The sequence below is a fragment of the Fusarium solani genome (assembly GCF_023522795.1).
Source record: "Fusarium solani strain SB1 chromosome Unknown bctg00000004, whole genome shotgun sequence".
Taxonomy (NCBI): domain Eukaryota; kingdom Fungi; phylum Ascomycota; class Sordariomycetes; order Hypocreales; family Nectriaceae; genus Fusarium; species Fusarium solani.
Window position 1 is genome coordinate 2,030,726 of NW_027072152.1, and position 26,199 is coordinate 2,056,924.

Below are 26,199 nucleotides of genomic sequence, written 5' to 3' on the forward strand. Positions count from 1 at the left end.
CTGTGATACTTGAGCTTCAAGCTTGCGACGCGACCAAGAATCAACGACGACTCGAGACGATATAAGGCAACAATTGAGATATCACTCCGAAATAGAGTGATCGCGCGATACATTTCGATCAAGCACTACACAATATCTGGCTTCCACGGCCAACACGAGCGCAGTCTTACCAAAACACCAAGCCAACCATCACCATGGCCGTCCCCCCAGCATATCACGAGTCCCTCCCCTGTAAGACCTTCTCACAAGTCACTCATCCAAACAAAGCTAACAAATATCCTCCCAGACGTCGACCCCGAACCCTCTCCCGAAGCTCTCGCCGCCGCCCGCGCCCTCATAACCGCCGAGGCAGCTACACAACCCCCCAAACCCTCCTCCCACCCAGAGCCCTCCTTCTCCCCCGCCATAGCCGCCGAACTCGCCCGCGTATCCAACTCGACGCCCCTCGCTCCTCTTGATCTCTCCCGCTACGAGGCGCCCTCCCCGAGCGCCCCCCTGCCGAGGCCCTCCCCTCAGCCGCCGTTGCGCACAGCTACCTCTCGTCGCGTCTCACCAACCTCGAACTGCTCGACCGATGGGGTAAGAACGCCTGGCTTCTTGGCAACCACGCCCTCGAGGCCGAACTACAGGTTCTTGAGCGCGAGCTCGCCGCCACCAAGCGAGAGGTCGACATTGTCAACCTCGAGAGACAGAAGCGCCAAGGCGCCGTGGGAGCAGAGATCAAGGCCCTCGACGATACCTGGCGCGCCGGCGTTGGCAGGGTGCTCGAGACCGAGGTCGCCGTCGAGGAGTTGAGGGGCAGGATCCGGGAGGAGCTGGCGCGGAGGGCGGCGCAGGGCGATGAGCAGGCCCAAGGCCAGGAGCAGTAGAATGGGAGGGTTTCAAGTTGGGGTTGATATTACACGACACATCACGGGGTACATCATGGGAATGCTCAGAGACCAGCATTGACCCTTCACTTCGTAGGCGTTTTGATACCAAAGGGTTTCTTTTCTGTTTTGAACATGGCCATATTAGACACAATTGAAGAGCCAAACAATATCACAGGCACTACTCCAAGCAGTCAAACACTTCCTTTGAGCCAAACACATATGCACACTCATCGTTGTCCCAGTCATAGTACCATATACTTTTATCATGCAATTGAGCGGCGAGTCATGCATAATCATGATGCTGATATCAACCAAGGTATCTGATCACTACCTACCTAGCCATGCTGTCTCAGGAAAGCGAAGGTGGGAGAAGAACCTCACAAAACGCCAACCACAAGTCCATTTCCTCCATGCGTCACCTCACGTCAACCCCTCAACTCGGATACAATCGTATCCAGACCGTCCACTCGAGGCAAATTGGGGTTACACTTGCTTGATCCAAACACCGCCCTCATACACCGAGGTTCTTCTGCTCATCCACCATCCTGCCATAAACATACACACGTCCGTACCAATCTTGTTGTTTGCCCATCTATCCAGCATGCAGAGGATCCATTTCCTCGACGCCAGACTTGACACCCTCGTACTTGGTCCGTCGAAGAATACCCTCCACAGGTCCCAACAGTCGCTGGAATGCGTTCTTGCCCAGGCTCGCCACCTTGACGTCCGACGTGGCCACGACACTAGCTGCCCGTGGTGCATCATTGAGCAGTGCAAGCTCACCAAAGAAATCGCCTTTGACGTAATGGCGCACCGTGTTCTCCGGGCTGCCCTTGTAGGCATCTGCCTCACCGTTCTCCAGCAGGTAGAACGAATGGCCGGGGTCTCCCTCGTTGATTATGGTCTGTCCTGGCGCAAACTTCTTGGTCTCCAGAGCATCTGCAATCTTGGACCTCTCGTACGGCGTCAGGCTAGCCAGCAGCGGCACCTCTTCAAGAAAGCTCTCGTACATCCGTCTTCGAGCAAACGTCGACTCCATAAGAATGCGCCGGAATGTTACACGGTCAAGAGCCCATAGAGTGCACCCGGGTTCGGCAGAGATAACGGTTGCGGCTCTGGGCGCGTTATACATGAGGGCAAGCTCACCGAACGAGCCGCCAGCCTGGATGTTACCAACCTGATTACCCATGCCGTCTGGGCCGGGCTGGAGAGCGCCAGCAGGGTTGACATAAACATCAAAGGATCCCTTCTCGACGACATAGAAGTAGTCGCCGGCATCACCCTGGCTGATCACCTGTACGACGGTCAATAAGACATGTTTCATCTTCGGCTAAGCACGACTTACCTTGATTCCCTTAGCAGGTATCGGTTTCTCAACCAGAGCGCCCAGGATTTGAGCACTCTGCTCATCCTCCAGGTGGCTAAAGAGAAAGTTGCCCTCAATGGCACGCTTGAGACGCTCAAGCTGGTCGGCCGACTTCTCGTGGAAGGGGGAGACCAATTATCATTAGAATCAGCGCCAGGCTTCAGAGATTCGGCAGACACTGAAGTCCGGCGCCCAAAGTTGTACTGGGCAGGATAACTATCTGGGTTCGGGGGTGTTCGAGAGCTGGGAGGTACATCGCCCGGGGCATCGCCGCCGAAGCCGCCGCCAAAGGGACCTGAGAACAGCGATCCAGAGTTTTGCGCGCCAAAGCTGCGGTTTGTGGGTGATGTGATGTTGTCCGTCTCATCCTCTTCGATAACACGATGCATCAAGTTGTTCGAAGCTTGCCCTCTGTCTGTTCCAAAGGGGTTGCTATTCTCCCCAAAAGGGCTAGAAAAGGGACCGGCCATGATTTGGAGGTGGTTGAGGCTGAAAGTATTTATATAGATATCGTCGAGTGTTGTGCGAGACGACGCCTGTCGACTTTCCAGCCGAGAAAAGAAGAGGCCGGCGCCAATTTGGAGGGATCGAAGGAAAGGGGAACAGCTGTTGTTCAGGCTCCTATGACCTCTTGGTAAGCTTCCGGGAAAACGGAGAGTTTGGTAGTCCGAGAGTGATCGCAGATGGGGCGTGAAGCTGTGATGATTCGCGAGACGGCGGCAGGTGAAGCGAGGCGAGGGGTAGAAATGTGATGGAGGTCAACCTACAGCTATCCAAGCACCCTCGTAGACGGTCTTCAGAGCAGACAAGCTAGGCCAAGGTCAGCACAAGCTGCAGGTGAAGCTGGGATAAGATCAATGGCGATTTGGAAGCAACAAGGGGGTGGGTGCCGTGCAGGAAAGGGAGCTCCGGGGTCTGGGCGCTAAAGATGAAGCTGGACGCGGGCTGCAATCCGCGCTTGAAAGTGACGTGTTGTGGCGGGGCCTAGATCAGGACCCTGTTGCAAAGTCTATGCGTAGCTCGGAGGGTGAAGTGATGAATCAAGTGCAAGACAAGATACTCTTGGCATGCAGCATCAACGACAAAGGAAGTGGAAGGGGGGGCAGATGGTGGCTGTAGTGCTTGAAAACGAGTCCTTCAAGGTCTGAGGCTGAGGGGAGAAGCACCCAAATGGTGATGATGAGATGACCCAAGAGGGGTGGCGTAGCGAGATACGTTCGAAGCTGGATGGCGGGACGGCGCAGGGAAGCAGGAAAACAGGGTTAACTCACGCTCAATCCTAGCAAGGTAGACCCCAGGAATTCGGATTTGACCGAAGGATGAAGGTATTCCGTGAGTGTTCTAGAAATCAGGTACCGACGAGGGCTGGACCGGGGTCGGGTCAGGACGGCGGGGGAAGGATCAAAGCTGTAGGCGACAGCGGGCTGAGGTCGAGAGGTCCTAGAGCCGGAGGCGAAGATGAAGAGGCGAGATGTAAGAGAGAGGAGGGGTCATGACATGGGCCTGGAGCGGCCAAACCGAGGAGAAGGAGAGCAAGTCGCAAGGCGAGTGGGGTTGAGCTTGGGTTGCTTTGCTTGACGTCCGTTCTTTTGCGCTTGCTTCCCCGCCTTGCCGTGGTCGTCAAAGGAACAAGGGAGTCGAGGAGAAAGGCTGCAGGTTATAGAGATGGAGTTTGAGATGTTGAAAGAGAGAGAGTAAAAGGAGAAGCCGATGAAGAAGGAAGAGATGAGCGAGCAGAGAGTCAAAAGGCAAGAGAAGACCTGACTGACTGACGGAATGGGGAGAAGTGGGGGAAGTGAAGGGGAAGGTGAGAGGGGAATCTTGTTAGTTAAAGCGAGAGACTTTCCCAAGATGGTTGCCGCCCAGGGAAGCTTTCTAGAACGAGTGCGCACGGGCCAGTCGACGGCACGGGCTCCTCGGGCACTTGTTCCACAGGCCGTTCCGCTGCTCTTCGATGCAGCTCCCGGACTGGGAAGCTGCTATTGACCTCTAATGCGCCGTGATGCCAACCGCAGAGATGGACGCCTAGACTAGGTACAGTAGGTGATCGCTCCATCTCCAAGGCTTTTACCCTTTGAGCAAAACGTCCGGAAGCAGAATCAACGCATGTTTCGGGCCCCCGTCGGTGGAGCCGCCCTCTGCGGACGAACCCAAACGATGCCTCTGGTATGTGGTAGGGCGCTGGCTCCAAGCTAGCTCCTTGCCACCTCTCTCCCCTTGACCAGACCTGCATGCCATTTCCCTAGAGATGATGCTCGGCGGTGTTATACCTGTGCCTCGCTCGTCTCATGCTCGATCCTCTGGGAGCGGCTACTTGATCAGACTCGGATGGCTCCACGGCGCCGGGCTGCTAGATCAGCCCTGGGACCGTCCGTGTCGCCCCCGCGTAAGCTCCCCGGGAGCTCCTAGCTCCCATTCCGGATGGTGGCGGCCAACTACACCACTTTGAACAAGAACAATGAATGATTCGAGTGGACCGCCTCCGTCTGTAGATGCATTGCAGCCTGCTACCTAGTTATTTGCATGACTCTCCTCGTCATGTTTGGTACACCATATCTTCGGCACTTGTCCCTCCAGCTCGCAGCTTGCTCTGCTGCTGCTACTGCAGCTATCCCAATATGCACCATCCTCCAACCTGCACAGCAAGAAGCTGCCGTGTCACTCTTCTCCTTGCCGTACCCCCCGCATCATGCCACACGTCTTCACCTCTGCAAACATTATACCCTTTTTGAACTGATTTCTCTTGAGCCAACGATGCGCTACATACGTAATACATGGTTGGCCTCTGTGAACCCCCCACCCATCATTGGACGCAGCAGCTCCTGTCCCTCAAAAAGCTGCTTGGGTATCGTTCCTGGCTGGCAATGATAAAGTACAAAAGTCCTCCTCCTGCTCATCTTCTCAATCACGCATCCCCAAGTCTTTCTCCCCCGTCATCCAGCTCCGCTGCTCGGCGTCCATCATCATCCCCTGCTCGGTAGCAAGTACAAGTATACAACAAAAGATAACAAAACAAGGTTGCCGCAATCGCAACCATAAACAAAACCCCCCAAGAAACCCCTGCGCCAAAGAATAAAGCCGTCCGGTGCAAATGCATCCGTTTGATCCCCCCAAATCCAAGCTTGGCGCCAGCAACGCGGCCTCACGCTTGTGCCCGTGCCCGTGTGCCTGTCAAACGCCGGCTCCTTGCACGCCTTGCCTTTCCATCCTTCTTCCTAAATCCCATATCCAGTGTCCACCGTGGGACGCGACCTGGGGCTTGAACTCCTTGTCTCGTACCCTTTAGTGTGTTTGCACTAACATCAAATAATCCATCGGACATGCCTTTCGACAGACCGAAATCCCCAGCTGATGGTTGGCAGCTGCACATAGTTGGCCCTGCACCATAGGACCCACCACTAGGCACGAGTCCAGGAGTGTGTCCAACATGTCCATGTCATGGCTCTCTGTGCCCTCCCAATGGCTCTTTACGCCAATTTCCACGGTGTGGAGGGGTCTATCCGGACTCTGGAGAGTCGGCTTCATGTCTCGTGGCCCAGTCGCAAGACATAAGTCCAAGACTGCGTCCAGCATCTCCAGATCCTGACTCCCCGCACCCTCCCACCATGTTTTTATAACAATATCAGGACGGCCATTCGGGCTTTGCCAAGTGGGTTTCATGTCCTATGACCCAACCGCAAGGCATGAGTCCAAGACTGCATCCAGCATATCCATATCCTGGTTCTCTGCGCCCTCCCACCATGTTTCTGTGTCAATGTCCATGGCGTCGGGGTGGCCGTTCGGGAGCTCGTACACTCTTCCGCCGTTGATCCCTGCCACATGGTTCCCCTCCGCGTAGCCTTCTGGACCCTGATCGTGAATCCAGGTGTAGTCGTCCCAGTTCTCCAGCTCGCCTTCTCGGTACCCATACAGAACTTGTGTCATGAGCACCGGGAACTGTGCCATTCCTGTATCGGCCATTTCCAAAGACAGGCGCAGGTCTGCCATGCCCAGAGGACCCCTCTCGCTCGCCGACTTGGACTCGATCGGGAGAAGGCCGCTCTTGTCCCGGGATATCTCGCCTCGCATGGCCGCGTCTTCTTCGTACTCGAGTTGTTGCTTATACTTGTGCGTCTGTATCCATGTCGTTCCAACGCCAAAACCGGCACTGCCAGAGTCGCCAGGTCCGTTACTCCGTGTGCGACTGAACACCTGCGTTAAGACTTCCTTGATGAATGTCTCTACAGCAACCGACATAAACTGAGGAGCATCTCCAGCGTGTCCGCTGACAAGACCCGCCTCATAACAAAATGGTAACATCCGGCCTGAGATCATACCGATATCGGGGAACTCGCCGGATTCGACCGCCAAGGGTTGGGCATAGCGTTTTCGAATCTCGAGGTCAAAGTCTTGCGCCATCGTTAGGAGACTCGTAGAATGCGCGCACATGTCCGATACTTACTCATATTATTGATGACCCCTGCGCTAGGGGTAGCATCCATCACCATGGACGGCTTGCGATGGGTATCTGTAAAAACATGGGATATACTCTCGTGAGGATCCCACTTGGTACATGTTAGTGGGTGCGACGAAGCGGGCTGGGATGCACAAACATCATTGTGAACCAAGTCCTTGATGCGCCGTCGGTCTCGCGCAGGCAGTTGCATAACATCTCCCTTCAACCTGCGCTCGGCGGCATCGCCTGATACTGGTTTGCTCCCGGTCGTAGCTGCGGGCTTGTCGTTGGCGCTGACCCAGGGAGCCAGCCCTTGGTCGGGCATCTCACGGGTGACATTTCCGTAGATGGCCGCTATAAGGTTATTATGTAGATGTTCCTTGTCGCCGGGGCCTGCGAGGATGGGGTCGATTCGTTCCGAGTATTCAGCCTGGTTTAAGCGTCCTGGACGATGAGGTCAGTGTGCGCAACCGTAGATGCAATGCGCACGACACCTACCGGTCAAGAACTCGCTGGTGGAGGCCTTGTAAATGGGCCATTGTTCGTTGCCGATGGCGGCCTTGAGGGCGGCGTACGGGGCTTCGAGGTCAATTCGCGCAGGGATGATCTGGCTCGACTTTGCGATTTTGGGCGCCCCAGTGCCAGAGCCAGCGAGGGTCTTGTTGGAGAGGATAGGAGTCGAGAGGCTGACGGATGGGCGACTCAGAGCCGCGGGGTCGATGTCGGGCATCTTGACAGGAGACGAACAGGCGACGGCGGCGTCGCGTGCGGCAGTGTAGCGCGGCGCGACACGGAGAAAAGACGCATGAGTTGGATAGAACGAATGGCTGCAACTCTGCGATCACGATGGAGGTATTAATTCGATGGGAAACGCATTCTGCGGTGTCTAAGTTGATGAAGCACCCTCTAACTGTTGACGTGAGGTAAAGGGTTGATGGTTGGAGTGTAGTCCTTTTTTTGCCGCGAGGCCTGACAGAGGCGGACATCAGAGCATGGCCGAGGTAGTGGATACATGGTTGTGCACACAGATTAGTGCGCTGTGCCGAGTCGCTGCTACTTTCTAGCTCCCGCACCCTCTCGCCCAACAGCCTTGAAGCACCACCAAACTCTCACTGTCGCGTCTGGCGCGTCGGCACCAAGTCAACTCTATACTTCACAAATATACCAGATTTGGCGAATCTGCCTGCGCAAACCCAATTCTTCCTATTTTTGACTCTTGCGGGCCTCACAAACTCATCCATACGCTCATACTGCACCTGCTCGTCCTAGGTCGCTTGCGACGATGCCGTCATGGCTCCCGACCGCATAACCAATGCCATCGACAGCTTGATAACCCACCTCGTGCCCAGCAACCCCAACGACACTGAAGAAGTCGCCCAGGAACGCCATGACACTTGCTTTGAAATTGTCAAATCCATCATAGACAGGTAACCAACTGCCTTGCCTATTAATCATGTACCGTCAACCGCTAACCAGGCCCTCCACAGCCCGTCCTCCCCCGCTATCTCTTCCGACGTCAACCATGCCTCCGACCTCATAAAGCGAAAGCTCATCCAGAGCAATCCCACCCAAGCCCTCCGATTCTCGAACCTCTACACTCGCCTGCTCTCTCTACCTGTACTCGAGCACAAGTGGGCTATCCTCTACCTGCTCTACCAACTGGCTGATTCTCCAGACCCCAGCGAGCCCCTCCCGCTGAGCCCTGTGAAGCCGTCGGCGCCCAACTACCGAGACGCCATAAACCGCGATGCTATAAAACGTCAGGGCCGAGAGCGTGCTACCAAGACATCTAGACAAGAAGAGGACCAGTTCAAGGAGGCTTTCCAGCCAGAAGGACTCAAAAAGCTTCCGCCAAAAGAGCCCAAAAAGTCGGGCAAAGATGGGGACCCACGGCCCGAAGCGCCCAAGAGAGATGTCTCTCTCAAGTCGACATTACTAGCGAGCAACTATTCAGAGATCGAACCTCCGGAATCAGTCATTCTCAGAGACCTTCCCTTTACACTACAAGGCCTATCTTCCACGACATTACCGTTTCCCAAATCAGACACCATAAGGTTGCCTCCAACTCTGCCTCTACCAATCGTCTCTTTACTCCACACCTTGGCGGAGCCCTCGCTACTATATCGCGGCCTAGACGGCTTCTGCAAGACTCCTGCCAGAGGACTTCTTGGCCAGAGCTTGAGAGCGGCCATTGGCAGTGAGCTCAAGTCATATCTTAGCTTGATCGCTACGCTAGAAGGACAGATTCGAAGAGCTTTGGTCTCTCTCGATGAGGAAGCGCCACGGGCAGGTATCGGGAAAGCGGGCGTCACACTGAAAAGATGCGTGGTCTGGACTCGTGAGGCGACCATGGGACTCAGGCTGATGAGTCTCATCGCTGAAGAATCTGAAAAGAAGAAGGGAGGCCAGCTCGTCTCGCTTATCCACAGCTTCTCGTCGTCTCACGGAGACCCTGTCGTGGCTGCTTTCGCAGAGCGCCTCCTGGGGAGCTTCACACGGCCATTCTACGACATCCTGCGCCATTGGATATACGACGGTGAACTATCAGATCCATATCAAGAGTTCTTTGTCAGGGAACAGGCTGCCAACAAGGACCCTTCAAAAGCCAAGGGGGCGGGCAATGTCTGGGAGGACAAGTACGAGATCGCAACAGACATGATTCCGAGCATTATCACCCAGGATTTTGCCCAAAAGGTGTTTCTGATCGGCAAGTCGCTCAACTTTATCCGACACAGCTGCGGTGATGCAATGTGGGTTGAGGACTACTCCAAAGCAGCCTCCAAGGAGCTCCGGTATGGCGACACGGCCACGCTGGAGGCTTGGATCGACGAAGCCTACAAGACGACCATGAAACGGCTCATTGACTTGATGGCCAACAAGTTCCATCTGTTTGAGCATCTGCAGGCGCTGAAGAACTACATTCTCCTGGGACAGGGAGACTTCATTGCCCTCCTGATGGAGTCATTGGCTGCCAACCTGGATCGTCCTGCTGGAGCACAGTACAGACATACGCTGACGGCGCAGTTGGAGCACGCCATTCGAGGCTCAAATGCTCAGTACGATTCACCCGAGGTGCTACGGCGTCTGGATGCACGAATGCTCCAACTGTCACACGGTGATATCGGATGGGATTGCTTCACACTCGAGTACAAGATCGACGCCCCTGTTGATGTTGTTGTGACTGAATGGGGCAACCGGCAGTATCTCAAGGTCTTCAACTTCCTCTGGCGCATCAAGCGTGTGGAGTTTGCCCTGCTGTCAACCTGGCGCAAGTGCATGACAGGTTCCCGTGGCGTGCTCCAGAACTCAGACCCTGCCGTCGCTCAGGCGTGGAAGTCGACACGTGGAGTTCTCGCCGAGATGATTCACTTCGTTGGTCAGCTTCAGTACTACATCCTATTTGAGGTTATTGAATCCTCGTGGGGCGAACTGCAGAAGCGCATCCAGAAGGAGGACTGCACTCTGGACGACCTTATCAAGGCGCATACACGGTATCTCAACGACATCACGCATAAGGGTCTACTTGGCGCCAAGCGACGAACGCACAGCGCGGATGAGGATGACCGCACGACCTACATGATGCAGCTCGGAGAGATCCTTCGGTTCATGCTCAGCTACCGAGACTCGGTTGACGGACTCTACAGTTGGAGTGTGTCGGACTTTACCCGGCGACAGGAGGCCGATGTGCGGAGCACCACGCGGTTCAATGACGAGCACGACGACACTCCAACAGCAGGCTCGGGGGCTGTAACGTCCGAGTTTCCCGTCCTGCAGGAGCGGCTGCGGCATCTGGGCGTATCATTCAGGACCCGCCTGCAGATCCTCCTCGGCGATCTCGCGTACCAGCCGGACGTGGACATGCGGTTCCTGGGTGTTGCCATGAACTTCAACGACGTGTACCAGCCTACGAGGAGGAAGACCAAGGTTGCGGGTTCCTCAACGGCGACGCGCAGTGCATCGGCATCGAGGGGTTGAGGGTGTGCTCTTGTTTGGGTGTGAACGAGCGAGCGCTGGGCGTGGCTCGACGAGTTGGAGAATCGCCGAGTGCATAGCGATGGGTATCATGCTTGTTTGCGGGAATCCGGAGTTAATACACACATGTTATTTGGCGCAAGTCTGGCAATGCTGGCCGGTATAACACTTCCGGTGCCCTTTGGATCCATGTGATGTTTTGACAGGTTCGAGCTAGTTCCCAGGGCTTGCCACCTTGGTGAACGAGAGGCCAGGCTGGTCTAGTTAGTTCCCGGGGCAGGCAACGGTCTTGGTGTTGCTATTATGGTATCTTTGAGGCCCAACCTTATGCATGATAAAGTTGCCAACTGGCGAGCAAGACCGTGGTCTCGGGTAATCCCCATCGCATTTGAGGTTCTTGGTGATGGTCCAGGGTAATCAGATAAGTCATGAGTCAAGAACGCCTTGTTGCCAGCTCACCCAATGTTAGGAGAGTGATATCTGACCCGTCAACTTGAAATTGGTGTGGAAGGGTCTACGAGAGCCCCAACGTCGCATCATGCCATGCCACGTGCTCAGGTATCAACCGACGAGGTCATGAGGCAACCATAAAGACAAAGTTAGAAGAGCTGTGTCAGATACAGTAGAACAAGTTGGGGGTAGCCGCCGGACCCCGAGTGTATCCAGGGTAACTCGCATCCCAGCACACCCGTTTTAATCCGTCCAAGGCCGCCTATGACATGGAAATAACCTCGCTAGCCGCCCGTGGAGTTTCCCCGTGTAATGGCTTGGCTAGGGAAGAAGCCCCATGGGGCAGGAGGGTTCGATAGTCGAACGTAAGCTGGTGGCTTCAAGATAACGGATTACTCAAGATAACAAACGTTCAACTCAGAATTCCGGTTGAACTAGGCTCCCCCCTGTCAACGTCCGGCGTTGTCAACCCGGCGGGATAGGTAGGGAAAAGAGATAAGCCCGTTTACTTTTCCGTGTCGGGGCTTTACCCCCAACTATCTTAACCCTATCGAGCAGGTAGTGAAGGAGGGATAAGAGCTGTACCGGAGGATATTGTCTCGACAACTGAGTCAAACAGTGTGATCGGCCAACGGGTCCATGTGAAAAGGGCGAGCTACTGATCTGCCATTTGCCTGAATACGGCAACTGGCTGCGTACTCTGAGATGGCTCGTGTCACCACCAGGGAATTTCCCGGCAGAGGAGCAACAGAAACGCTCCAGTAACGTTTGAGACGCCATGGTCATCAACGGAAACTCAAATGGCGTGCATGACATCCCGACCATAGGCACAGGGCATATCCGTATCAGGGATATGTCGAAAGCGCCTGGAGGATCTGCCTGCAAGGTCTTAGATTCAGGAGGAAGTGGTAAGCAAGAGCAACTTGATCAACAAACTCCAGTGTATCCAAGACATAGAGCTCACTAGCCCCTCAACAACTGGGACGTCCTCGATAAACACACCAAGATGTGCAGAATGGCTGCCACCACGGACTCCCGAAACGGCTCGCTACGCACGATGATCTGGGGTAATATTCAGGGAGCAACGACCCCGGCGGCGTGGCGTCCCCGAATGCAGGAAAAAAAAAGCTGGAGCCGTGCATGAGATGAGAATCGCGTCTCAGTCCGCCAAAGATCGACAGGGCAAACTCGCAGACCGCTACGGGTATCTGCCGACAAGGTCCCCATTCTACCACCTATCCAATGTCGACGATCCAGCCAGAAAGCACGAAGCTGCTTGGTGTTCCAGAAAGCTCCTCTCAAGCAGGTACGCGTCCCGCCCCATCGAGTACAGGCCAAAGAGGTTGTGATCGTCGGACAGTTTGAGGCTTGCTACGTGGCAGCTTCATTGTATGCCTCGTGTAGAGTAGAGGCCGCAATGCCCGAGATTGATGAGTTTGAGGCAGAGCAGCTGAGCGTTGGGCAAACCCGCCCTATTTCTGGCAGCTGCTCTGCAACTCTAAACGATGGATTCGACCTGTCAACCCTGTCGCGTGTACGAACCTGAAGCAAGCTCAGGGTCCAATTTAACTCGGACTGCATCCGGGGTGTGATGCAAGCTCTTGGTGGTCTTGTCGATTCTCAGCAAAACCGTCGATTGTCATTTCTTATAAACACCGCCTCGTGCCTGTGTCCCTGGGTGCACCCTGACTCGTCATGCCGTACGGCCCCCCACACACAACACAACTGCTGTCCAGGCGGCTTCACGAACGAACGAATCCGTCTGGTCATGTTTATTAAGTCTGCTTCTCCGCCTTACCTGTCCATTGGTAGTCAAGTGCTTGCTGTCCTTCCTTGTTTGTTCGACAGTACCAGGGGGTGGCTAGTTTAGGCGCAATAGGGCCGGAATCCAGGAACGCGGACGCGGCGTCCCGCCATAATCCATGGCCCGTCCGTCTCCGCACTCCCACTCACTCCCTTCCTCCTTCTGGGCTTTGGCTTGGCTTTGGCTCTGGCTTTATCCCCACACGATATTCCCATCTTCCGGCGCCCCACACGCCTCTCCAGCCCAGCTGTCGGAACCGGGCAACTCAACAGGGGCACCTGAGGGCCGCCGAAGCGCTAGAACGCTGAAGAAGGCCAAGGGGCTGCAGTGACTGTGGGGATCATGTTCCCTGAGACTCTTCGCTGAGCAAGTGTCAGGGACAGTGGACACCAAGCATGGTCCCCATGTCTGCGCCCGGCGCTGCGTCTTTGATCTGGCACCGGGGAGAAGGGGGGAGCTTGAGGCATTGGATTAACCTCGTGCTTCTCAGGACGAAAGGTAGCAGGGGTGTGGCCCAGCCAGCATTGGAAACAAGGGATGAGAAGAGAAAGGGCGACGTGAGCCAGAAGAAACGGTGAAACGGCCGCGTGCCAACAGCTTCCGCAGGCGGCTGTTTACGTCCTTTGCCAGGATTGTATGGCTTGCTCTCCTGTCGCCACTCTGCCGCGTTGTTTACTGTTGGTATTTATTGCTTGAGTGAGCATGCTGCAGTGTGAGATCGGACATCCATCGCTAGTTAGTTTGGTGGCCCAGATGCGGTGACATGGGCTCGACGCTGCAACTGCGTGACCGGCACCTTGCGCGGGTTGACATCTGGGGCATCCTGATGCTGATAATCAGGCGTCTTCGAGACCTTCATCTTTGACCGGTCTTCTGCCAAGCCGATTGCATGTGCATTCTCACCAAATGGATCGCTCAACGTGGGGGAATATACTGTACCCGACCCATCTCGTCATGGTCAGCCATGGTGTCGCAACAGAGTATCCGCACCGATCAGTCTTGTGTGACATACATGTCTTCAACCAAGCAAGCCTCTTTGAACGGAAGGCGGCTGGCGGAGTATGAAGACCGGTCTTGCGCTCCACCTCCAGACTCAGTTGTCCGGCTTCCGGCGGGAGGCAGCATTGGGAGAGTGCCTGAATTGAGTATCGTATCAAAGCACCCATACATCTTGCGCCGTCCTATCCGTCCTTGTCATGCTGACCACTCGCTGTTGCTGAGAGTTGGTCGGTCAGTCTTCCAGTCCGTCTGTCGGTGAGCAACACAGCCAGAAAGCGTGGGATGTCTAGAAGATGCCACCCAGAGGGACTATGCTGCCATCGTCATTATTACTTACCCTGAGAGCTCTGGAGTCCCACCCAAGCTCCCTCGGAGACCCGGGTACGCGCCGTGTCTGTCCCCTTTGGACTTCCGCCCGGACCGCTCGCAATGGCCCCCGGCATAAATTTCCCAACCCCTGGTCTCATCTCGCCTTTGTCAAGTTTCCAGAAGAAAATACTGGGGAACATGCGGCACCACCGAGTCAAGCTCAGATAAGAAGAGTACTTTGGCTTCTGGTACCCCTTTCCTAGATCCGCTTCTTGGGCGGAGGTAGGCCGTGGGTTGAGTGTGGGAGAAGCCGCTTGATGTGCGCTGGGTATCCTGGACCTCGGACAAAATTTCCCCTTGTCCCGCCCGTCTTGACGTTGCGTCGTTGTTGCATCTTTTGCCGTTGAATGTGCGTGCTCTCTATCTGGATTTGCACTGACTCACTGCTGTATCTGCCTCCCTGATTTGGCAGAGCAAGCCGCCATGTCATCCTGCCTGTTACACAAGCATTCCTGTATGTAATTCACAATAAGTGTGAGCATGCAAGGGGGGAGATAGCTGGCGAGAACAAGCCAGGCAGCAGATATTGTGTCGTTTCCCTCCCAGCAACCTCGCACAACAGAAAGCCTTCGTACCAGTCCAGTCACCCTGCTCACTCCCTGGGCCGTACACATGTCGATTGACCCGAGGGTTTCATGGCAGGTAAGATTGAAGTCGGTTTAACCTGTGGCTTGACCGATGCGTGAGCCAACAGAACAGGACCCATCAGTCCCATACTTGGGCCAAACATAGTTGGAGTTAGATGAGAAACCCAAGATAAGAGCCCAATGAAGACTGCTTAGGCGAACTTGGCCCTGAGGTAATCAGGCCATCACGATGGAGCAGAGTCGTTTTCAACGGAGACAAGTGCCGAAAGCTTCCTTGTACGAGAAAAAAAATCTTCCAGGTTGTTTTTTGGGTTGCGCTCGAGTTTCATTGTTGCGTAACCATTCTCATGAAAATCCTGAGTGGTTGCTTTTTCCACCGTCCGTCTTCTCCGGCTTGAAGCCGTCACCCTTGACGATGCGGCGGCATTGGGCGGACAACGGCCTGAGGTTCCACGAGCTTTGAATCCGATGGGAGCGCATTAACTCGGGCAGAGTTTTAGGCCCTGTTAACCGAGTTTCCAGAAGGCATCAGGAAAAGGAAAACGACTCCATTGTGCACCCATGGCACTCTTGACCCATCTTAACCGGCAACCCATGTTTGCTCGGAAACAAGGCCCCGGTACGGCTGGTCCCCCACGCCCTCAGTTCTTTGCTTGGGAACTTCGGGTGCTCGTGCTCTGTTCCTTCTGTTGCCCACTTGTCCTCCAGAGTTCAGAGCCTCGTGGCCGAGCTCGTGCTTGCAATGGTGCTTTTCACTGGAAGTGCTGGCTGACGTCTTTCTCCATCCGTATTTTGCGCATCCACTAGTGCCCAACGTGCTCACCAGCTGCCCTGAGCTTCAATATCATTTCTCGACCGCCAGACCGTCAGTAGTATGGCGCTGGGCTTGCCCATAGTGCTCCAGCTCAACAAGCTTGACGTTTCCCCCCTCTCCCCCTTCCTCACTCAATATTGCTTGCTATCTTTTCTTTTCCTAAATCTCTGACGACGTGTCAGAAGCGCGGTGCTTCTTCGGGAGGGAGCTGAGCTGCGCGATCACTCGATGGTCGATTTTTTCTTCCAATGATATTGGGGTGATGCAGTGAGTTTGCAGGTGAAGCAACTATTGGTGGTGGACCTGGGACGGTACATACCCCGGAACGCTGCTGTTGGGCTGGCTTTCTGACGGGAATGGACGTGCCTTGGTTTGGTTGCAGGCTTATCGAGAATGCGGCCCTAGAGCAAGGGACAGGATGCTGCAGCTTCTTCGCAATCTCGTCGCGGCACGCCGTGGGCCTCTGCAGCTCATGGTCAGACACATTGAGAGAATGAGCACTTTGGTCTCTGATCCACGGAAGCCATCCCGATCAAGGTGCCGAGCTCTGCTCCGTACATACCCTGACGACCGACACCAGACAAGGCTCCTTGTCCAACTTGGCCGCGGGAGTCCCGGGGGTGAGGAAATCGTGGGAGTGCAGCCGGGGGGTGCAGTCTTGGTGCATGCCTGGGCCGGGTGAGTGTACGCAGTAGTGTGTGTACAGAGTATGGCTGCGACAGGTACCTGCACTGCTAGTACCAGAGCCAAGACGTGCCTCCCGCCCTGTTCCCCAGGTTTTTCGCTTCCGAGGCCCTTGCTCTGAGTCGTTGCAGGTCGCCGTCTCACAGCGCCGCGACCGCCGGCTTACCAGCCCAGAGCCGACCAGGCAGACAGGCCATCCCATCCCATCCCATCCACAGGCGCACGCAAATCGGCTCGCCCTGTCAATGCCGCTGGCGTTGGCGTTGTCACTGGCATTGGCATTGGCCTTTCTTTTCGTGGGGCCCGTCGTCGTTGTGGCCGCCCTTGTTTGCCCCATCTTGGGACTGGCACTGGCTCGTTCAGGTCCAGGTTGGGCTGTCTCTTCCGAGTGAGACGGGAGAGGGGAGACGATGGGACTGGACTCATCTCATCTCCCTCCGGTTCCTTCCCTTTAAATAAGCTATAACTATCCTCCTCCCTTTGATCCTGCCTTCCCTTCCTCTTCCCTTTTCCCCGGACTCTATCTTCATCTCTTCACAAACGCTCCTGCCTTGAAATATTAATCCTGCTTGGTCTTGATTGCCCTTTGTATCATCTTCCAAGTCTTCGATCGTTATCAAACTCCACCCAAGCAAACAAGCTCCATCTGAACATTTCACACTCCACTACCAGCACAAAATCCTCACTGTCCATACTTGTCTCGCTACGATCTTTCTAATCACCGGCTCGGTTCGAGCAATACCAAAAAAGAATACACCTTTCGACAAACCTCTGCTCTTCTCCACCGTCGTGCCCTCGTATCTGCCGACATCTCCGATCCCCAACGCTTATCACCAAGGCACCACTACGGGGCTAGTCTCCATCTCATACCCACAGTTTACGCAAGCCGTTCTATTCTGGTATGTCCTCTATAGCTTATAAGACATCCTCACTTCACCTGAAGAAAGAACTCTTCTGACAAGTTCACTTTGCAGATTTCATCACTCATCAAAATGCCTGGCTCTCACTCTTCTTCGATCCAGTCCTCCCCTCGGAGCATGAGGCTGGTGACTTCACAGGATCTCTATACCAGCATCAACGCTACCCTCACCTCCAAGGACAACCGTCCTTCAACTCCCGTTCACCACATCCAAGAGGACGACTACACTGTTCCCGCGCCTCCCCCGCCCAGCCCTGTCAGCTTCAGGCCTGAGCATTGGCCCACGTCAATCCGCCGCTGAGATGCAAGTCTCACGGACGGAGGCGTCACACAGCATTGGCGGCGCCCTGTTCCCCCAATGCACCCCACACGTATCAAGTTGCTGGGGGCTGGGAAGTAATGGATCCATGCTTGTCTTCTTGTACAGTTGGCGTTTGACATTGCGATATCATGTTTGAGCGGTCTGGAGTCTGGGTCAGCGCAACGCTGCTAATGGTCGTATGGAGGATTGTGCTTTTGTGATGCAGGCCTTCATGATAGGAGCTGCACATTTCGGACAAGGGCGCACAGGTTTGGTACGGGGAACACGCAAAAGTATCTAGGGTTGGTTCTCATGTGGTCTCTTTCAGGAGACAAGGTCGAGGTGTTTGTGTGTATGTTATAGCCTTTACAGTTATGGGAAGATGACTTTCCACCAAGACAGTGAATAACAGTCGCCAAGACTTGTGTGTACTCTATGATCTTTGGAATACGATGTCTTTGGGAGCTGATGATGAATGCCAGACGTTCATTGGCACACTTGTGAAAGAAAATTACCCAGTTGTGCGTCCCAGCCAAGGCCGCGAGCGGTCTGCCTGGAATTGAGGTGCCCTAATGTGGTACCTCTGCAGAGTTGTGCTGGGTTTGCAGTGTACTTGGGGTCAAGTACACCAAGGGTTGCAAACATGTTGCAGCTATCAAAGCCAAAAGCCATGCCATTCGGGAAGCACGGGTAGTCGTTTGATTCCCATTGATTTGTCTTGTGTGTCCAGGGCACAGACGGCCAGACCGCCATTCGAGCTATTCTTCAGCTGAGTGGGCGAAATATTGGACATGAGGGGGAATGGTGGTGAGCCAACCCACAAACAACACCATGTTCCCAGCTATTGGGCGTGTTTCTGATGAGTCAATGAGACATCATCCAGCAAGAGGCTCAAAGTCATATCAGGCACAGGCAACAGGAGCCGAGGTGTGTAGCACAGCATGGCATGACCCAAAGTCTCGACAACGCTGTGAATGGTGGTGCTGACAGTCACGACGTATCAGGTCTGTCCATGGGGAAAATTCTGCACAAGCTGAACTCCCAAGGTTTTCCCCGGGTGAGCGGCTTCGCAGCCGCGGGACAGGAAACGTTTCTTACAGCCCAGGGAGCGACGGCATCGAAGGAAGCTTGTTTACCAGCCGGCCGGGTTGGATGGATGAGCTCCCGCAAACTATCGCCTGTTCTAGCTGGGCCACCCCGCAAGCCACCTTCACAATCGTAACCGCATCAGTCCGGGGAAAGCCAAGCCACCTGAAAGGGAAAGACAAAGGGCAGCGGCCGCACTGCGACGCTGGCGAATTCGGTTAAAGCTGGAGTGACGTGGAGATGAGGTGAGTTTAGCTCGAGCCTCGTCTCCTCGGGAGGAGGGGAGAAGGTAGAAACAAGGCACAGCGGACATGTACCCGCATCGCTGCTGTCGCGTGGCCGAGCTCGGCTTGTGCGTCGCGGTGTTGCGGACCACTTTACGCGTCCACGACACGGATCGAGACGCGTCTGGGCGCGTCTTGGGTCCCGCTTTGAACTTCACGCTTCACGTTCCCCTTGGCGACGGCGCACATGCCTGCTCTTCTTTGCGGGCCCCCCATGGCCCATGGCTCTTGCCCATGGCTTCCACTTTCCAAGACATCACTTTGGCATTTTCATTGCGATCGATTGCGCCTTCTGCATCTGCGTCTGCTTCTTTCTTCGATTCTGCTCGCATCTTTCCGTTTGTGTAAACAACTGCATCGCTCCTTCCACCTTTCCCTTTCTAAACTACCACGGCCTCGCACCTTCTGTGTGTTTGAGGTATCTTGTCGCCATCACCCCTCACGACTGCTCCTACCCTATCCCCGAGAAAAGCTTTCAAGATGCCTCGACCGGCCAGGCGCAACCAAGCTGCGCCTGCTACCACCCAGTCCATCAGCAGCTTCACTCGAATCTCTAAAGGTCGCCTTGGCGATGCCACCGGCAAGAATGTCATCGCCGATACCAAGTCGACCACTGTCACAAGGAAACGAAAAGCCGCCGTCGAAGAGGATCCCCACCCCAAAGCCACATCGCGGACATTTTCATTTCCTCCCAGCAGCGACGATGAGCTTTCTGGGCCCAAGAAGCGCGCTTGTCGGCGCCAGGAACCCGTCATCAACTCGCCCGCCAAGAGTGTCACCGTTGCCAAGGGCAAGCGAGTAGCAAGGACGACGCCTTCGAGAGCTGAGGCTGCTCACAAGCCAATCAACTCAACCATCATTTCCAAGACGAAGTTGCAAGGGAAGACGGTACAAACAAAGCTCGACGGCGTCTTTAAGAAGTTGAGCAAACCCGGAAATGGCCTTCCTCCCCATCTGGCCGAGATGGTCGACCTTCACAGAGCCTTCGTCAAGACCATCATGATCCAATTCGCCCACAATGGAAGCAATGCGCCAATCGATGTTCGTACTGTTGCTCCTCACATCGCACAGACCTGGGGCAAGAGACAAGTCACGATGGAGGACATCCGGCGATGTATCGCCATCGAGACCTCGGCACAGAACAAGACTGTGTCACCATTCATTATTTCCGACTATGGTCGTAACAAGATCTGCATCGAACTCGCCTCTCACGACAACAACCCGATTAATGAAGAGCGACTGCTCAAGCAGTTTGAGGCCAACCTTCGATCACTGTGCACCGAGCGATCTGCCGATGACATGGATGTCGACCTTCCACTGGACAGCCTTTCGCTCAACGATCTTCCCCAGGTGGCCATCACGCATATGAACACTGGGGCCAGGGCAAACCCTCTCCTGGACAAGGGACAACGCGCGCTGTCAGAGCTCAAGAGCGGCATCGCCACCAAGCAGCAGGAGAAGGAGGCCAAACAAGCTGCGGTTGCCAACGGCCCCCTTCTGAACCCTGACGGGACTAAGATGAGCCTTCTCGACCGACTTCGACTGAAGCAGCTCGCCAAGGCTAATGAGCCGCTACCACCTTCTGGCCCTGAGCTTCAGCGACGTGCAGCTCTCAACCGTGTCGTGGATGTAACGGCCACTATCTCCATGCTCAGCCTCTCGAATCCCATGTCCCTGCCACGCCAGGCCTTTACAATGGCTGTTATTCTCGAGAAGCTGAAGGACTCGCTTCGCATGCCTGTGTCCAAGGAGGAGGGTGCAGCTTGTGTCCGGCTCATCGCCAGCGAGGTGGCTCCCGAGTGGCTTCGTATTGTCACTATTGGAGGCAGAGAGAACGTTGTGGTGCAGCGGCATAGCCAACCGGTGGATCGAGTTATTCAAGAACGGGTGCAGAAGCTACTGGGTTGAAAAAGGCCGATTCAAAGGCGGTTGAGACATGTGTTTATCTGAGAGAGAATACCCCGTGGAGGATAGATCTGCTTTATTGCACATCACTGAAGGAGTTTAGAACTGCGGTTCCCTGATTTGGGATATGGACATGGATAGGTAGGCATGGCATTGCATTGAGGTGCATCTTGACACGCATTGGATGGAGTTGGCGTTGCGGCATACCACATCGTTTTTAGTCTGCGCTGAGCATTCGCATTCGCATTCACACTCGTGTATAGAGAGAGACATCCATGATAGGAGAAGGAAACCAAAAAAATCGAATACGTATTTTAATCAATTTCGGTTCCCATACGAAATGTTGCATCGAGTCATGGCCATTCTACCTATCGGCTTGTGTAGTAATGTACCGAGCTTTGGGATTGATATTCCGTCGCCGCCCCGAAAAGAGTGGGACTCGGGCATCGAATCTATCGGCCGACGGAAGCAAGGTTCCGCGCCGGCGGACCGCGGCCTCCACCGATGAGCCGAAAACATCGCGTTTTCCCACGCTATATGTGTGATTCTGGAGACAATGTAAGACCAATTGGATCCTGTTAGTCACTGGCATTCGGTGGATATCAATATCGTATAGAAACAACGTGTTTGTAGACATTTCGCCTCCTCAGACTCCGGATGTCGGCGACCGGGTGTGGCGCGGATCTGTGCAAGACGAGCAGAACCCAAGTGGATATCCAAGGAACGCAACGCACCAATCTTGGATGTGGATCTCGTGCTCAACCGCCTGTGATTGATCAATGGGGAACTGAAAAAACGCCGGGGGTTAAAGGAGGGTGCGGATGGAAGGATTCAAAAAGGCCTGGGGTTCGCATTATGTGTGGGGTTGGATGTGTGATGGATGGATGTGGTTTCTTTTGCTTATCGACGGTTTGCAGAGTCTTTCGAGAGTTGGCGGAATATTATCCGAGCTTTCCTGGGTTTGAAATGTCCTGCAGAACTTGCCAGAGCCCAGTTCTGTCTTGAGACACCTTGGTCCAAGACCCAATCCTCTATTCGTTATTGCAGACAACCCAGCACACTTCCAATAGGGTATCGTCATCATGAGGGCAGCGGACGAGGAATCATCAAGCAGCCGTAGGCCGTCATCGTCTTCGGAAACAGATGTCGAGTCACAACACATCACTTACGCCGCAACCTCGGGGAACATTCACCACGCAGCCTCTCACGTTTCGGGCCACGATGCCTTCGAGCCGGACCAGACTGGTGCTCCAGATAGTCAGATTCCGTACCACGAGGCGGGCGATGAGATATACGACCGGCTATCGCGGACGCGAAAGGCTGCTATCGTAGCTGTGCTGTCATTCGGAGCGTTTCTGTCGCCAATATCGAGCACGTCGGTGCTGGCGGCCACACCAGAGGTAGCCAAAGACTATGACACCACCGGCAGTATCATTAACGTGAGCAATGCCGCATACATGGTTGTCATGGCACTGTCTCCTCTTGTTTGGGGACCAATGAGCCAGGTGTTTGGAAGACGAGTTGTGAGTGCCCATTTTCCAATTCTCCTTTGATAGGACCTATCTCGAAGGGCTCCGATAGCCGTGATGGTTCCACATGCCTTAGAGACATATGCTAACATTGCATATAGGTATCTTTGGCTTCGTCTGCAATGTTCTTTCTGCTGAGTCTCGCAACTGCCTTGGCACCTAATTTGGCCTCGTTCATCGTCTTCCGAGCCGCTTCAGCCTTTGGTGGAACGGCCTTCATTCTCATTGGGCCTGCATGTGTCGGGTAAGTGTGTTGCGTGTTTCTTTAAGTCAATTGCCTCATCAGGGACCTATCTTCTTGGTCAGTCTTGGACAGGTAGTGTTTAAGAGCAGAAGAGCATGGGTCCTTGAGAAACACATCGGACTTATGCCCCAATTGCTTTCATACGCTGGCCGTCATCGTCTCAGCTGCTCTTTTCGTAAGCATCAATAATGAAGAAAGCACTGACACTTGAACAGTGACATCTATCGCCCAACAGAACGTGGAACAGCCATGGGTTGGTTCTTGACCGGCACATTGGTCGGACCTGCATTTGGCCCTTTCCTGGGTGGTATCATTGTGACATATTCGTCATGGAGAACCATTTTCTGGCTACAGACAGCGCTGGCTGGTGCTGGAGTTCTTGGAGTGTACTTTGTCGTACCAGAGACAGCCCATCACTTGAAGATTAACGACCTGGAGTCGCTCTCCCGAAAGGAAAAGACTTATGCGATCCTCAGCATGATCAGTCCTATGAGAGTGCTGAGGCTCTTCAGGTACTTGAATGTTGCGCTGGTAGCCGTGGGCAGCGCATCCTTGACATGGAACATGTACAGTCTTCTGACCCCGATCCGATACGTCCTGAATCCGCGGTTCAACTTGGAATCCCCGCTGTTGTCGGGCTTATTCTATCTGGCACCCGGATTCGGATACCTGCTGGGGACGTTTTTCGGTGGTCGTTGGGCTGACTACACTGTGAAGCAGTGGATCAAGAAGCGAGGAGGCGTCCGGATACCGGAGGACCGACTTCGGTCCACGCTGCCTTTCATGGGCGTGATTATCCCTGGAAGCATGCTGGTGTATGGCTGGGCCGTGGACCAGGAAGTTGGGGGCATCCCGGTGCCCGTGATTGCCATGTTTGTGCAGGGCGTTGCGCAGCTGTTCTGCTTCCCTTCCTACAACACGTACTGCATCGACGTGATGCCCGGGCAAGGGGCAGAGGTGGCGGCGACCAATTTCTTCATGAGATACCTGATCGGTTGCGTGGCGTCGGCTGTGGTCCTGCCAGCAGTCGAGGGGGTTGGTATCGGATGGTTCTCAACCATCACGGCCGCGTACTTGGTTGCTTCAGCTCTGGCCACAATGGCTGCGATCCGATGGGGGAAGGGATGGCGAGAGAGCATGCAGGCCAAGCTCGAGGGTCGAAGGGAGCAGAAAAAGGCCGAGGGAGGAGAACACCAAGGCAAGGGCGTTGAGGCGGTGGAGGAAGAGCTAGGATTGGACAGCCAAGAAAAGGCCCGTCAAATGAAGGAGACCGAGACATTGGCTGCGAGGTAGTTTAGAGAGGGAGAGTGGTGATGTTGTTCTCTGGTGACGACCTGGCGCAGTATAATTGGCCGAATGTGTATGTACTGAATGAGACAAGCAGTCGAACAAGGTATTAGGGTTGGAATGCGAAACTCTTGGAGTGTGTACTTGTGCCCTTGAGACCGGAATAAGGTCGTGTGAGATATGCCCCTTGGGGAGTAAATGCCTGATTTACAACTGTTCGGGCTTCCTCTAGGAACTCGGTACCATCTCAGGACGGGATGCAAGTGCCACACTCTTTTGACACCTACTGTGTCAGGGAGAACAAGGGCAAATGCTAAAATTGTGAGACAAGATCAAGTAAACAGAGATGCTACGTGGTACGCAATACTGAACGCCATCCACGGACTCGGGCTGACACTCCGATGTGTCGTTGTCTGACTGTTGCATTCAGCCTTGAATCTATCTTACTCAGAGTGGGAGAACTCTTGGCTCCAGCTCTAGAGTATTGTGGCCTGTGGCTGGTGATGACACTGCTGACACCACCATGCAATGCCGCTGGTGCCGCGCGTGGAGCGTCTCAATCGGCCGCCAGAAGTGGGCTGCCGGTGGGAGGCGAGCTGTGGCGTTCTAAATAAAGACGGCGCGGGAGAGGTAAACGCCTGTCGCAGGTGATAGAGAGCGGCCGACTTGAGAGTGAAGAAGGCATGGGCAAGCAGCATGGGCCATGACGAGAGCAAACTACTCTCATCCATCTCATATAACCATACGGGATGGATGTGTGTGCGTCAAGCATCGATCCGCGGCTCCAATCAGTCAGTGTCACATTGTGGTGCTATGCGATAGGGCACGGCGGAGCTGGGGACAGATTTGGGGAATCCGGGCCGGGAATCTCGAGGGGTGAGATGAAGATTCCTGGGCTCAAAGGTCGAAACAAGATGAAATGCTTCGCGTTGTGGCATGGGAGGCATGCAGGGCTGCCAGGTCCGACGTGGTGACTGGTGGACACGAGCATTGGCGTCACGGCGAGACCCGCTTGTTCAAAATGATTCTGGAGCTATCCCACGACATGGAGATTACTCACTCTCGCAAAAGCCCAGCCAAATGGCGCCGCCCGCAGGTTCCGTCTAGCTTCGATATGCATGTATGTGTGAGGACCTGACCTGCTGGGTCAGGAGATGAACGAGACCCATCCGTCCTCAGGTATGGCGAGAAACTTGGAACAACAAGGCGCCCTGGTCCTGTCCTGGGGAGAGAGAGCAAACATCGTCGACAACAAGCTTCTCCGGCAGTGAATGTGGGAGACGTTCCGATGCGATGAGATGCTCGTCAAGGATCGCCTCTTGGCCACCGGTCTTGCCAGCAGAATCGCCGGCGACACGTTACACGGCCGAAACACGACCACGGAGACCATGACGTGGAACGGCCTGGCCGTCGCCGGGTGTCGTTTGAAAGAGGCGTTTTGAGGGTCTGTCTCTACCCGAACCCGTATCTGAGGAGTCGGATCGATGAACCAAAAAAACAAAGTTGCCGATACGAAAAGCCATGGCCCATCGCCCAGCCTCGTCGGGGTCACAGCAAGCAAGATCCAGATGTCTCCTCCAACACGATGATGAGCTAATAACGAACCTGCACTATGTCAGCAACCGGCTTGCTTCCTGGCCTGGCCATTCCAAAGCAGGCCCAGGCAAGCTGCGAATTGGCAGGCCTCATCCCCTGCTCCCTTGGCCTCTCAAGGGCCCATTTCTAGTTCGTGTCAGTCAGTGACTGACCCCCTTGGCAATCTCGCCGTTACGACGGCTCCATCTGCGTGTGGGCGTCGAGCAATGTGCTGTTTATTAATGTCAAGCTCGTGGGGCCGTCCCTTGGTGCTGGTCCTCGCTCGAGGGTGCCACCTGTGGCGTCTGTTACGAGGCAAGAGGACAAGGTGATATCTTGGCTAAATACGCCCTAGCGGGATGCTCTTGTCAGGGTGCAAGAGGCGGTTGAAGGAAAAGTGTCAGCTTTAGAGGCCCGCCGGTAGTTAGAATAGAGTCAACGGCTCTGTAGCCTAGGCCGGAAGAGGCAGCAAACTTCTTGATACGCCATGCAACCTGGTAAGAGTGAGACCGGCGGTGGAGAGAAAGATGCAGTGAGAATCACCTCCAGCATGGGGATTTCTGCCAGGCATTCACCGGCACGACATTCTGGAATCGACATCCCCAGGTTCGGCCGTCTCAATAGCCCCCAGCATCGGGTTACCAGCCCAATATGTGAGAAGCGCAACGAACTGAAAGCTGAGACTGAGGGACGCGTGGCGGGAGGACCCTCAACAGC

The 26,199-nt window shown here is 54.8% G+C and overlaps 8 protein-coding genes across 8 annotated transcripts; 5 read left to right on the top strand and 3 right to left on the bottom strand.

The window, feature by feature from the left end:
• Window positions 1-194: 194 nt before the first annotated feature.
• Window positions 195-869, top strand: MRS44_007692 (uncharacterized protein; the record flags this gene model as incomplete). Its single annotated transcript, XM_065620621.1, has 3 exons — window positions 195-231; window positions 287-579; window positions 630-869. The coding sequence occupies 3 exons, from the start codon at window positions 195-197 to the stop codon at window positions 867-869; spliced, it is 570 nt and encodes a 189-aa protein (XP_065476693.1).
• A 595-nt stretch (window positions 870-1,464) lies between these two features.
• MRS44_007693 (uncharacterized protein) lies at window positions 1,465-2,708 on the bottom strand (the record flags this gene model as incomplete). Its single annotated transcript, XM_065620622.1, has 3 exons — window positions 1,465-2,166; window positions 2,218-2,349; window positions 2,418-2,708. 3 exons carry the CDS (start codon window positions 2,706-2,708, stop codon window positions 1,465-1,467), a joined length of 1,125 nt encoding a protein of 374 aa, XP_065476694.1.
• Window positions 2,709-5,901: 3,193 nt separating this feature from the next.
• On the bottom strand, window positions 5,902-7,403 carry MRS44_007694 (uncharacterized protein; the record flags this gene model as incomplete). Its single annotated transcript, XM_065620623.1, has 3 exons — window positions 5,902-6,626; window positions 6,680-7,117; window positions 7,172-7,403. The coding sequence occupies 3 exons, from the start codon at window positions 7,401-7,403 to the stop codon at window positions 5,902-5,904; spliced, it is 1,395 nt and encodes a 464-aa protein (XP_065476695.1).
• Window positions 7,404-7,963: 560 nt separating this feature from the next.
• Window positions 7,964-10,648, top strand: MRS44_007695 (uncharacterized protein; the record flags this gene model as incomplete). Its single annotated transcript, XM_046269279.2, has 2 exons — window positions 7,964-8,100; window positions 8,161-10,648. 2 exons carry the CDS (start codon window positions 7,964-7,966, stop codon window positions 10,646-10,648), a joined length of 2,625 nt encoding a protein of 874 aa, XP_046134298.1.
• A 4,786-nt stretch (window positions 10,649-15,434) lies between these two features.
• MRS44_007696 (uncharacterized protein) lies at window positions 15,435-16,689 on the bottom strand (the record flags this gene model as incomplete). Its single annotated transcript, XM_065620624.1, has 4 exons — window positions 15,435-15,590; window positions 15,988-16,131; window positions 16,231-16,337; window positions 16,395-16,689. 4 exons carry the CDS (start codon window positions 16,687-16,689, stop codon window positions 15,435-15,437), a joined length of 702 nt encoding a protein of 233 aa, XP_065476696.1.
• Window positions 16,690-17,344: 655 nt separating this feature from the next.
• Window positions 17,345-17,572, top strand: MRS44_007697 (uncharacterized protein; the record flags this gene model as incomplete). Its single annotated transcript, XM_065620625.1, has 1 exon — window positions 17,345-17,572. One exon carries the CDS (start codon window positions 17,345-17,347, stop codon window positions 17,570-17,572), a length of 228 nt encoding a protein of 75 aa, XP_065476697.1.
• A 1,850-nt stretch (window positions 17,573-19,422) lies between these two features.
• On the top strand, window positions 19,423-20,850 carry MRS44_007698 (uncharacterized protein; the record flags this gene model as incomplete). Its single annotated transcript, XM_046269280.2, has 1 exon — window positions 19,423-20,850. The coding sequence occupies one exon, from the start codon at window positions 19,423-19,425 to the stop codon at window positions 20,848-20,850; it is 1,428 nt and encodes a 475-aa protein (XP_046134296.1).
• A 1,079-nt stretch (window positions 20,851-21,929) lies between these two features.
• MRS44_007699 (uncharacterized protein) lies at window positions 21,930-23,913 on the top strand (the record flags this gene model as incomplete). Its single annotated transcript, XM_046269276.2, has 3 exons — window positions 21,930-22,370; window positions 22,478-22,620; window positions 22,836-23,913. The coding sequence occupies 3 exons, from the start codon at window positions 21,930-21,932 to the stop codon at window positions 23,911-23,913; spliced, it is 1,662 nt and encodes a 553-aa protein (XP_046134295.1).
• Window positions 23,914-26,199: the final 2,286 nt, after the last annotated feature.